Source organism: Histoplasma capsulatum, genomic scaffold, assembly GCF_000149585.1.
Source record: "Histoplasma capsulatum NAm1 scaffold_7 genomic scaffold, whole genome shotgun sequence".
Taxonomy (NCBI): domain Eukaryota; kingdom Fungi; phylum Ascomycota; class Eurotiomycetes; order Onygenales; family Ajellomycetaceae; genus Histoplasma; species Histoplasma mississippiense.
The window spans coordinates 1,275,997-1,287,790 of NW_001813976.1; the positions used below are offsets into that span (position 1 = coordinate 1,275,997).

Sequence of the window (11,794 nt, forward strand, 5' to 3'; positions counted from 1 at the left end):
TTTTTCTCTCAAGGGACTTGGCTGAACTGGATATAAAGAAATAAATTTGGGTTTTTTATTTATATTGTGCTGGTGTGATACAAGCAAGCAAAAAAAGAAGAAGAAGAAGAAGAAGAAGAACGAGAAGGTGGTGGATGTCAGCTTGCTCTGAAGTATGACCTCCAACCTTGTTCTGGGCCCGGTATCAAAACAAAGAGAGTAGCGATTGAAAACTACTCATAACTACTTCGCATTTTAACTTGCCAGTATTCGTTATGGAAACTCTTGACTTGATTCTGGGTTTTGTGAACAAGGAATCTTCGAAAAAAAAAAAAAAAAAAAAAAATTGTCTACACGTTGATGGGTTGAACAGCGTTGATTCGTTTTTTTTATCTCTTGCAATTCCTCTTGTCTTGTTTTATTTCGTTGAAACAACATAAGAAAGGAGGAGATTTCAACCCACCTTGGATGAGGAGGCTGGTAAGTGATATGGAAATGGAGACGAGGAAATTGAAAGAGAACGAGCTTCCACGAAATGATTTGAGAGGCTAGAGAACGGAGAGAAAAAAAGAATAAAAATTACTTTTGAGGGGGGAGTTTCTTTAAAAAAAAAGAAATCAATATGATAGAATTTGTTTTAATTTCTGAAAAAGTATTCTTTTAAGTTACGTGTGAAATAGAAAAGAAAAGGGGGATCGCCATCTTTATAATAGAGCCAGGGAAGAAAAATTAAAATGAAAATGAAAAGAAACCCCCTCTTTCTTAAAAAGGACATAGGATGAAAATAAATAAGATTTTTAAATTCGGCAATAAAAAACCAATATATAGACAAGATAAACAAGAAAAAAAATCAAGGGATATCAAACAACGGTTTTAATTTCTTGATAAGCAACCATTCATCCATCGAGACATCGGCTCGATAGAACTCCTTGAGCGTGTCGATACTAGGCCGCGATATGAGCGAGTATAGAGTGTCTTTCTCCTCGAGTTGGCGGCCGTAGAGGGGTTGGTTGGGGCCTTCGATTTTGACAGCCACTGACGGCTGGCCTTTCTTGCAGAGCGGGATCTGCTTGTGTTCGCGCTCGATTGATTGTCTGTAGTCACAAAAAGTATTTATTAGCTTAGTTTCCAGTACGAAAGGTGATATATATATATATATTTTGATGTTGGGTGCGTTTCTTGAGGACATCGGGATATGACTTACACTCTGCCTAGGCTAATAATCTCTTTCACGCCGGTGACTGGGTTGGTTTTGACGGCAGCGATGGGTGTGAGCAGGCGCAACGAGCCTTCGACGACATCCACACCGATGACGATGGGATCCTTCTTGTTAAACACGGCAACGGTATTGAGCACGCAGGGGAACACAGCGAGCAGTTTACTCTCCTCTTTCTTCTGCTCAGTGATCTGCTCCATGTGTTTGGTGAAATCGTCGAAGAGGTGGTAGATGATGTCTGCAGTGAAGATTTTGATCCCAACTTCCTCGGCGTACGCTTGAGCTTCCTTGTCAACTTTAACGTCGAAACAAAGCATGACGGCAAACTGTTTGGCTTTCTCTAACATAGTACCGGCGCGCATGACGTCGCGCTTGTAGACAGGGCCGATAGAGATGTTGGCGACGGGGATCTTTGAAACGCGGAGGAACTCGAGGAGGGCTTCGAGGGAACCGAGGGTGGAGGCCTGCACGCTGACTCCGCGGTTGTCCTTGGACACTTTGCTGAGGAGGCTCTCCAGGTCAGACATGACTTCATCTTCGAGGTCTTCCTCGTCGTCATCTGGCCCAACCACAAGTAGTCGAGACCCAGCAATAGCGTGTTCGAGATCGTTGGCTGCAATTTTAACACCAAGCGCCGCCTTGACTTCCTTATTATGAACGTATTGCGATTTGAGGCGCAGCTCTTTAAGTGGTGCGGGTGTTAATAGTGCTCGAATGTTTGTCGCAATAGCTCCGTTTAGGCCACACATAACAATACGATCACCTTCACGCAGCACACCGTTCGACAGAACAACATCGATTGTTGTACCAAGGCCTTCAATTACTTTAACTTCGAGAACAGTACACTCGACCTCGGTGAGATACATGAGTTGTTTGGTCATACGCTCCTGTGTGAGGGCAACAAGCAGCTTGAGCATGTCTGGAACACCTTCACCTGTATGTGCAGAGGTAGGAACAAGAGACACGTTTCGAGCCATGGACTTATTTTCCCAGTACAATTCAGAGTTAAACCCTTGTTCCGCGAACGCAAGCTTGGTCTTGTCGACTCGGTCTCTGAATTCATTCTGGACACCTTTATTCTGCAGAGCCAAACTATCTTGGAAGCCGTTGTTATCGATCTTCTTCCAGCCATAGAGACGATCGATCTTGTTTAGCGCGACAATGAAGGGTGTTTTTCGGTCACGAAGCAATTTCATGGACTCGAGTGTTTGCGGTTCCAAGCCGTGCATAATATCAACCACGAGAATGGCAATGTTACAAAGTGAAGAGCCTCTTGAACGTAGATTGGAGAACGACTCGTGACCGGGAGTATCAATAACAAGCAGACCAGGAACTTTGAATTCAAAGGAGCCGTCTTTGTTGACAACGGTGGTCTTTTGCTTCAGGGCATCTGCGGGGAAATATGTAGCACCAATCTGTTGTGTGATACCTCCAGCCTCTCCCTCCTGTACATTTGTTTGTCTGATTTTATCCAAGAGTTTCGTCTTACCGGTATCGACGTGTCCAAGAATACAGCAAATAGGAGAACGGAGATTATCCGCGGACCTTGCCGCAAGGGCCTCTTCATGCTGCTTCCTCCGTCTTTCTGCTGCCTCCGCTTTTTTCTGAGCAATAGCTCGTTGAGCTGCTGTAGCCTCTTCGTCTTCTTCTTCGGATGATTCCTCCTCAGACTCCTCTGGAGATGTTTCACCCTTGGCGGCACCATTTTCTTCTGGACTCTTGTTTTGGCCCATCTGGCTCACCTGGTCTGTCTTCCCTTTTTCTTCTTCCTCTTCTTCGTCTGATGATATATCCCAGCTTTCTTTAATACCATCATCTTCCGCTTCCTTCGCGGAGGCCTGGGCAGCAGCTTCCGCAGCCGCTTTCTCTTCTGCACGTTTACGATCCTCTTCCGCTTTCTTAGCCATTTCAGCTTCGAGTTCTAGTCGTTGAGCCTCAGCTCTAGCAGCAGCAGCCTCGAGGTCATCCTCTAATTTCTTCACAGGGCGTTTCTTTTTACTCTCGTATACCGGCTTCTTCTTTTCCGCAGGCTCTTCTAACCCCTGGACCACTGCGCCAGCCGCAAGCATCTGCTGCTTCCGGAGCTCATTTCGTTGTTGTGCCTCCTTCTGTGCCTTGGTTAGCAATTTGCCCTCTTTTCTTAGCTGTTCTTTCTTCTCCCGCTCCTTTTCCTTTTTCCTTTGTCGAGCTTCCTCCTTTTTCCGCTCCTCTTCTGCTAGCTTCCTCGCCCGCTCTTCAGCTGCGGCCTTCTCCTCCGCCTCTAGACGGGCAATTTCCTCTTGTTGTTTTCGTAGAGCCTCTTGCTGCCTCTGAATCGCAGCGAGATGGGCGGGGATCTTCTTCTTCTTCCCGCCAGTATCAGCAGCGGGAGCGACAGGTTTTTCTTCAACAGGCTTAGTAGGCTCAGCCTTTGGTGCGGAGGAAGGAGCAGGAGTAACGGTCTTCTTCTTCGCAGCCTATCAAAATGAAAATTAAAAAAGATCACCCAGTTAGTTTCTATCACTACTCCGAACATTGATGATTAAAAAAATAAAAAATCAAGATATTAAAGGTGAAAAGAACCCACCTGCTCCTTCTTCCTCTGCTTCTCTCTCTCCTTCTTCTCCTTCTCCTTCTCCTTCTTAGATTTCAACCTCCCCCCTTCCTCCTCCGCCGTTTCCTTAGCCTTTTCTTTCAGCGCCGCCGCCTTCTCCTTCGCCCTCTGCCGAGCGCCAGCATTCCCTGAAAATACATCATCCTCATCACCCTCAAAGCTAGCTTCTTGTGGCTGCTTGCTCTCGTCATTAGTAGTAGTAGCAACCATCGGATCTTCACCCTCAACGAAGTCATTATCTGCCCCCTTTCCTTTCTTGGCTTTCTTGCTCCTGTTTTTCTTGAGCGCTGCTAGAAGGCCGCCAGACATTTCCTCGTCTTCATCTCTCTTATAATTCGCATCGTTGGCAGCGTCGTTGCCGTCCTCATTGGCAGCGGCAACTGTACTGGTGGCGGGCGGAATAGTTTCTCCAAGCTCGGTTTCCCAATCCTCCTGCTGCTTCTTGCTGCCCTTCTTCTTTGGTGGCATTTTCGAAAATATGGTTTATTATCGGTATCCCTTGTTTTTTTTTTTTTTTTTTTTAATACTTTGACAATTGTTTTCAATGTTGCACAGTATATCAATCTGTTTGTGGGGTTGTGTGTATATGTGTGTATGCCTGCGTTTTGCGAACGTAGCTAGGTTTAAGACATGTATGTTTGCCAAATTAGTTTATGTCGCGCGTAGCATATCTCTTAACGAGAGTGATGATAACGGTGGGGGCGGGGGAGGCGTGCTGGTGAAATTCGACGTGAAATGGGGTGACATGAGCAAAGAAAGATCGCTTTAGCTGGAGGTCGGGAAATGAATATATAATGAAGCAGAAGCAAATGAAACCGAGCCCGACGGCGATCGAACGCTAAGTCGAGTCTGCCTATCCGCTAAGTGATTTTTCCGTTGGCGATGCCGGAGGCGGCGAGAGAAGAAAAGCCTGATGGGTTGTGTGAGTTTCGAAAAAATGCAAGTTGTTCGTTTTTGGTAACTCAAGTTTTTTGTTTCTACTTGCATGTGGGGGAACAGCCAAGCGAGTCCGGAGCTGGAGAATTTAACAAATCATCTTGTTTAAATAAATAGCTTTATCATTCTATTTGCTTTTCTCGATCTTTTAGAGTACAGAGATATCTTCTAATTGCGTCTGCCATCGAAATATTCCTAATCCTAACCCGCCTAGCCCGCCTACATAAAATGGACTTCAAGAGGAAAATAAACGGTGACTGAGCTTCACATTATCTCGCATCACTCATGGGTCACATATTCGAGTGGAAAACGTAAATATTGAGGAATTGGGTCAAAGTATACGAAAGCACTGTTAAAATGCGAAGTTGTATAAACAAAACAAAAATCCAGAGCAACTCCGAATGATGCTGGCCGGTCACTTGAATTGCTGCCTACTGAAGAAATGAAAAAAAAAAAAAAAAAAAAATGCAAATAAGCAACTCCCTCTATCCATGCTGTTATCCTTTTTTCCTTTTTCCCCTTTGACTTCATTTGAGTGTTTTCGGGTTGGCTTTACCAAGCAATAGAGAAGCAGGCATAAAATGTGACGGAAATAAAGTAATGAATTTCCACTCTGTATCGAGTCCATTTCCCCATCAAGTAGATGTAACTCACAGGGAAATTTGCACCATAGAGCGCATCCAAGACATAACAGCAGCAAACGGATCCTCACTCCCAGGAACAATCGCAGCCGCATACTCTAGAAACCTACCTACTTTGTCTCCACCACGACCACCATCAGAGCTTTCGGCCATGCAGTTCTCTGCCTCTTCTGCTCCCATCACACGTCTCAATTGCCTAATACCTCCCGCAACCAGATTACCCAGTATATCCCCATTAACGTGTAATGACTCGGGCTTGGAAACCGTCACCTCCCACGTGTCAACGGAGTTTCTCCGCCTGCGCCTTGCCAGCGAACATATGGATGGATCCTTCATGCACACATTCTGGATAAATCGTAGTAGACGCCACTGAGGCTCGGTCAAGGTCATGAATCTATATACCGTGCCATCAATCGAGGTGCCGTACGTCACCTCAGAGCATGAGCACAGTGCCGTTGCGACTGGTCGGGAACTTCTGGATAGCCGAATGGCGGATAGTGGCATGTGGGCTGTGAAAGCCTTTTGAAGGAGTTTATCTTCGGGAGTGAGTCCCACTTCTGTAAGGCCTACAATGGCGCCACCTAGGTTTGATGTCATGGTTATCCGGGAGTGATCTTGTAGGTTGACGAGGTCGAGCCCTTCCCTGTCGGATCCGTCCTGGCCGTGCAGAGTAAGGCCTGAGTCGGTGGCCTGAAGAATACAGAGAGAATTTTTTAGGGTTAGGACGTATATGTAAGGTTCCCGCACGGTGACGGCGACAGCATCAGACTCTAGGTGGTATCCAGGGCATTTCCGCCATTTCTTTGCAACTGGGTCTAAAGTTTGGAAAATAACCTGCGCGCCAACTGCTAGAACTAACGAGCTGGGTTTGAAGGGTGCTATCGATCTGATGGGGTCTTCGTATTTGAAAGAGTGTTTCACTGTTGAGTCTATTTGGCCCGGAACTCGAGTGCTTGGGCGGGCGACTATATATATCACCCGGCCTCGATGGGCAGAGTGCGGTTGAACTGTGGTGACTACGACCATATGATGCACGTTATCACCGCTCGAGACACTCCAATCTAATATTGCAGTGACTTCTTCGCCGGATCCACCAGTCGGTCTCCATGGCCCGGGTTTAACCTCTGATAAGCCCGCCGGTTCACCAATTATAGTCGTAGAAGACGATGCAGCATTTTCGTCGTCCGGGTCGATGAAGTCCACACGCGGGCGTCTCCAGCGGTTCGTGCACTCTGCATTCTCTTTCAATTCAACAAAATTATACGCAACAACTATTTTTTTCAAATATTCCGAGTATATTAGTCGTTTTGGGTTTCCCGGAATAGCAATATGTCGGGGAACAGTTTTGGGCGTCCTTTCTAAGATGCAGCAGAGTAGCTGATTTCTCGTGATGCATACCAACGAACCACCAAGTGCTCCCGAATTCAAATCTGGCCCAGAGTCGATGCAAGTAAACACGTCGATGGTAGATTGAATTCGGGCAGGCTGGAGTCAAACGTTAGCGCTGCAGATAGCCCAGAATATTCATGGTATATTTGGAATTTACATTATTTTGGTCTGTGACCCATATCCTATGAAGAATACACTCATCAGATTCTTCGTCTTCAATGATAGATAGGCGCCATAAACCGCGCCCACAAGTTACAATAGCGAAAGTGGTGTCTGATTCATATCTTCGAATCCGAACGGACGTATTGCCTAGCCTATAGGTGTTGGTTTGAATCAGTGCTTGAAAAGGGATAAAAGAGTTAGCTGTTATATAAAATCTTTCCAAATTCGTGAAGGGAGAATATATAATCATACCAATGTTCCCAGAGTCTCTATCAAGCCGCACATCGAATGAGACCATGGTGCCACTCCGAAGCCCACAAAACAATTTTGTTTTCGGGCTTTCACGCATAGGGATGGAAAGAACCGAGAAGCTTTCGCAAACTGCCGATTTATCATTTTCGGGGAATAGGACAATGGTTTGCTCCAATAAGGGCACAAGCCCTTGAACGGGGTCGCTTCGTGCAACGATGAGTGTTCCTTCAGTGGTCCCAATTAAGAGGACAGGGTGCGAAAGCACTAGTTCGATTGTCAAGTTAACTGGCTCGCAAGATAACGGTAGAGGTTGCCCAATAGTGGGACATTGAATGCTACCATCGTTGATTTCTACCTTCCGAAGATGAACATGGATATTTGAGGCTGTCCTGACTGCTGCAGCAAAGAGTGACAAGGTTCCACTAACAGCAGCAGCGATAATTCGTTCAGTCGGGTTTTGACATCGCGTTGAGTAGCGAAGTGACGTATTCTCGAAAGTGGATAAGTGAATCGACATATCTGTGACTTGGATGACCACCCCTTCCCGGGAGCTTCCTGCGGCAATGGTTTGAGTGTCGAGGTCAAGGCCAGTATCCTCCTCGTTCATCGCATATAATTCATCTTCAGCATCGACGGGGAGTGAAATAACTGAGGATGATAGTGGGCTTGAGAACAAGAAATATGTCCCTCCTGTTTGTCGGTTTGGAATGGCCCATAAGTCCAAAATACTTAACAAATCTTCCTGGACAATCACCAGCCCGACTCGGGCCTCGATTCCATGGCGCAATTCGGTAATTGACCCGCGATAAAGACCATCCCACGAACATGTAAAGATCCGATCGTAGGCAAAGTCCACATCATTGCGTCCATTTTGATGGTTTTCCGCTCCCTGCGAATCACGACTTTGTATTAGAACTGAATCAAGAACAGGAGCCCAATTCGGGATCCGTTGGAGACATCTCGAATCCGTCCTAGCATCCAACAGGAAGAGGCCACCGTCACCCATACAGCCTGCTGCCACAAGTATATCACCTCCAGCTTTAAACCCAGAGTCAAGAATGGCAAAGCCTCTGTCGACATTGCAGCCAATTGATTTTATGCGAATGTCTTTCAGATGACACCAAGCGTCCCCAGTCACCTTCTGAATTTCTAGGTACGACAGCTCACCATCCTGGCGACACAAATAAAGGTCATCTTCTATTTCATTGTGAGAAGTGTTTCTCCTTGGCCGAACCCAGGCCGTACAAAGCTGACCTCCACGTTCATCCGAACTGTTCTTTTTCATTGACACTGTACTGTCCAATACGTTAATTTCGTAGAAGCAATATCCAGCTTGGGAAACTAGCAGACATGAGGTTGCAAATTTCAAGGGGATAAATAGCGAAGGAAGTCGGAACTCCGGTGATACCCTTGATTTAATCCTCTTGGCCTCGGCATTTGCAACACCCTCGGCAGCTTTCCAGGTATAGCAGGCGATATTAGTCTTCGTAAGATTGTTTACCAGTAGCATTAGTATTATCCTATCCTCATCTCCAGAGGCCGGGTAGAGGAAATCCATAGCTACTATATCTCCATCAGCACGAAAGAAGCGTTCCTAGGTCAGAGGTGGGTTAGCCATAAATATTTTTGAAACTAGGTTATAGCTAGGAAATTAAGAATTGAATATACTCATACCTCTTGAATTGGATTAACCGGCCCTTCCTGCATTTCTGAGCGAATAACAGATGGGGGCTTTAGGGAGAAAATTCCGAAAAATTTATGCGCTGCTGAAACCGCCATCGCTCTCGATCTGTATACGCGTATGGTTAAGTTGAATACTACAATATGGATGCTAACAGGATATGAACCAACCTAGGATCGATCGCAATATATCTGCCGTATTGTTCAAGGGAGCTCACATCTGATGGCAAAGGGCGTCGTACATGAATGAATTCCGGGCGACCTGAAAAGCTTTCCGTTCCATAAAGAAAAAGTAGTTCCCTGGAAGCCAGAACTAGAACAAGAATCTGCCGGTGCCAGTGATCTTCGGAGGGCATACGAGAAGATGAACCCAATCCGACCCCTTCTCCCAATTGCAGTTCAGGGATCACATTTCCGGGGTCTCCAATAACTTTGGCATCGAGGATTTTGGTATCAAAATCTGCCTTCGTAGTGACGTCTTCCAGATAGCCGCTGGTGACGAGTTCCTTGATCTGTATAAAATTATCCCCTACGAAGACTATGTCGTCTTTATTACGATGTCTGAGCCGGGCAGGTAATACTCGTTGGATCACAGGACCAGGGATCACCGTCCGAGAAAGCAACCCGGTGAGTGGAACCTTCCGTCGACTTGGCTTGCTCGCAGCATCATCATTCAAAGTAACTTGATTGCTGGACATAATTTCTCCAATGTTAATTTGCCGCCTTTCCCAGTTGCCGTCGGTCAAGTATGTGGTCTGTAGAGACATAGTAAAACCACTGGCTCATGGGGAGCCGCCACCAGGAAATATGCACCCTAGGGAGTGTCTGGAGGTGTGAACGAGTGCGGGTGCGTGATACTTCAAATATGTCAGGACTGAAAGAATCAGAGAACGACAGCACAGCTTTCGAGGGATAGTTGATGAGAGCAGTTCGGGTTTAAGCCGAACAAATTCAATCAAACACATACAGAATGAAACAGAAAGGGATACATTCGATTTAGAGCTGTGCTTCAAGGAATGTCCACCAACTCATAAAAATCGATTGCATGAATAGATGGACAGCAAAGGCTATGAAGACAACCAGATATCTATGATATGGAGAAGCGGAAAAATTCAAAAAACACAGCGGGCCAAATCCAGCTTCAAAAATCCACCACGATGAATTTCCCAGCCCAATCAACAACTGAAATGAAGGCGGGAAGATCAGCAAGGCTATTGACAAAACGATAGTCAGAGAAGGCAAAGAACTTGAGTTGGAAGTGTAGTAAATATGTGGTTTAGTGAAGGCGCCCGTGGGTTTTGGTAGCTTCCTAGATATTTATAGCCAAGGGGGCTATACATCAGAAAAGAAGAAACGTACTTACATTGCTGCAACTCCTCTCCTTGTATCTTACCGACACATTTTGAGGTATTGCGATCACAACAAGGAAAAGGGGATTTCGACCCAACAGACACCATAAGTTTACTACTCCTGAAGCCTGATGGTTATGATCAGGCTCAACGGGAGGAAACTTGAAGAGGGGCACTTGCAAACTTTAAATTGGCAGATCCACTGTACCCCATTCAATTAGAAGAAGCAGGGAGTTCTATGGAATGTAACAGTAGTGCGTTGTTGTAGCTGTAGCTTCTGCTGTCGTGGAGTTGTAGCGTGATACATGCGATGCTGAGGATGGTGTGCGTGGATGTAGCAAGAGGCCGCGCGGAGATTAAAACCTGCACGCTTAGTCATTCATTGGCTGAGCCGCAACCTTATCGCGATCAATCATTCTGCAGAGACGATGCACATGCACCACGCTCGCATACCTGCCCTATCCCATGCTAGCCATCCAGTCGTCTCGCATCCATACATCTCAGTGTTTCTGCACGTCAGGAATACTATTCGATATTTGGTGGCTGTCCAGGAAGTGAGGATTTGCTCCTCCCGCGTATCTTGCGTCAGCTCCTACAGCCACACCATTGACGACCCAGATATAGTCAGATTCTTACCCTCTTTGGTTAACGTCATTTAGTTCTGAGGCCTTTCCTAAGTATCCTCATATTCGCCTCTCTGGATATTCCTTTGAATAAATGGGAAGCTTGCTCTCTTGAACGAATAGCGGGATCTCGAGCTTTGTCGTGTCCAACCAATCCTGTTTCAAACCCGTAAAATTATTGCAAGGACCCTACCTAGGTGTCTAACCATCTACTCGTCCACGTATTCCCATGTTCAACCGTTATCCTTTTTGGAAAACACATCATCGTCTATCTATTTTTTTTTTCGTTGGTTTTCGGCTATGTCAAGTAGATGAGTCCATCTCACCTACCAATTAGAGCATTCTGCTATCACTATTTTTTGCCAGCCTGGATGCTTTGACAATATTTAAACCTTTTTTCTTCTCCTCATTTTTCTTCCAATATCAATCTTCCCCAATTGCAGCAGTCTCACCATTTACTCTTTACCGGTGAATGATTTTTAGAGGGGAAGACTTCAGTGCAACCAAACCATAGACCATTTATCCAAGATATCACGTTGAGCACCCCGAGCCAACACCGCCCCCCCGGTGAAAGTAGAGGTCTGTCTCCAGGCTCACTCAGCTCTGTTCTACCGATCTGCTAACTTCAGCCCCATCTCAGATGACCCAATTGTTGTAGATGACTCGATGGTGATTAGCCATGATGATGAGCAGAGAGGCGAGTCTGCAGATACGCCGACTTACCCATCAATGCTGTCTGTCCGCGAGACATCCATGAATCGAGGTGGCGAGCTGGATAGGATGGCCGATAGCAGAGCCTCGCTGGCTCTCCGAGAAGTTTCAGGTAAGCGTCCTTCAATTCCCGTCCCGCGGTCTCCTGCTGATCCTCAACAGAAACTCCTCTTGATACTGCAGACAAAGGGACCATTACCGCTGGACCCCACGCTCGTGTCTCTCCACGCTCACAGAGTCGACCTCTAATCGCGATTGACCAC

The 11,794-nt window shown here is 46.2% G+C and overlaps 4 protein-coding genes across 4 annotated transcripts in view; 2 read left to right on the forward strand and 2 right to left on the reverse strand.

The window, feature by feature from the left end:
* The window catches only part of HCAG_06014 (predicted protein), a gene marked incomplete at both ends in the record, with an annotated part of 1,556 nt that extends 1,283 nt beyond the window's left edge, over positions 1–273 (forward strand). Inside the window, 2 exons of the mRNA XM_001538359.1 lie at positions 85–136; positions 247–273. Coding sequence (XP_001538409.1) covers positions 85–136; positions 247–273 — 79 coding nt within the window. The remainder of the gene's footprint in view (positions 1–84; positions 137–246) is intronic.
* Positions 274–829: 556 nt separating this feature from the next.
* Positions 830–4,256, reverse strand: HCAG_06015 (hypothetical protein; the record flags this gene model as incomplete). The annotated part of the gene is made up of 3 exons (XM_001538360.1): positions 830–1,073; positions 1,184–3,651; positions 3,762–4,256. The coding sequence occupies 3 exons, from the start codon at positions 4,254–4,256 to the stop codon at positions 830–832; spliced, it is 3,207 nt and encodes a 1,068-aa protein (XP_001538410.1).
* An 883-nt stretch (positions 4,257–5,139) lies between these two features.
* Positions 5,140–9,615, reverse strand: HCAG_06016 (predicted protein; the record flags this gene model as incomplete). Its single annotated transcript, XM_001538361.1, has 8 exons — positions 5,140–5,158; positions 5,379–6,636; positions 6,772–6,850; positions 6,912–7,093; positions 7,169–8,365; positions 8,423–8,762; positions 8,843–8,957; positions 9,020–9,615. 8 exons carry the CDS (start codon positions 9,613–9,615, stop codon positions 5,140–5,142), a joined length of 3,786 nt encoding a protein of 1,261 aa, XP_001538411.1.
* A 1,516-nt stretch (positions 9,616–11,131) lies between these two features.
* The window catches only part of HCAG_06017 (conserved hypothetical protein), a gene marked incomplete at both ends in the record, with an annotated part of 2,235 nt that continues 1,572 nt past the window's right edge, over positions 11,132–11,794 (forward strand). Inside the window, 3 exons of the mRNA XM_001538362.1 lie at positions 11,132–11,135; positions 11,479–11,643; positions 11,694–11,768. Coding sequence (XP_001538412.1) covers positions 11,132–11,135; positions 11,479–11,643; positions 11,694–11,768 — 244 coding nt within the window. The remainder of the gene's footprint in view (positions 11,136–11,478; positions 11,644–11,693; positions 11,769–11,794) is intronic.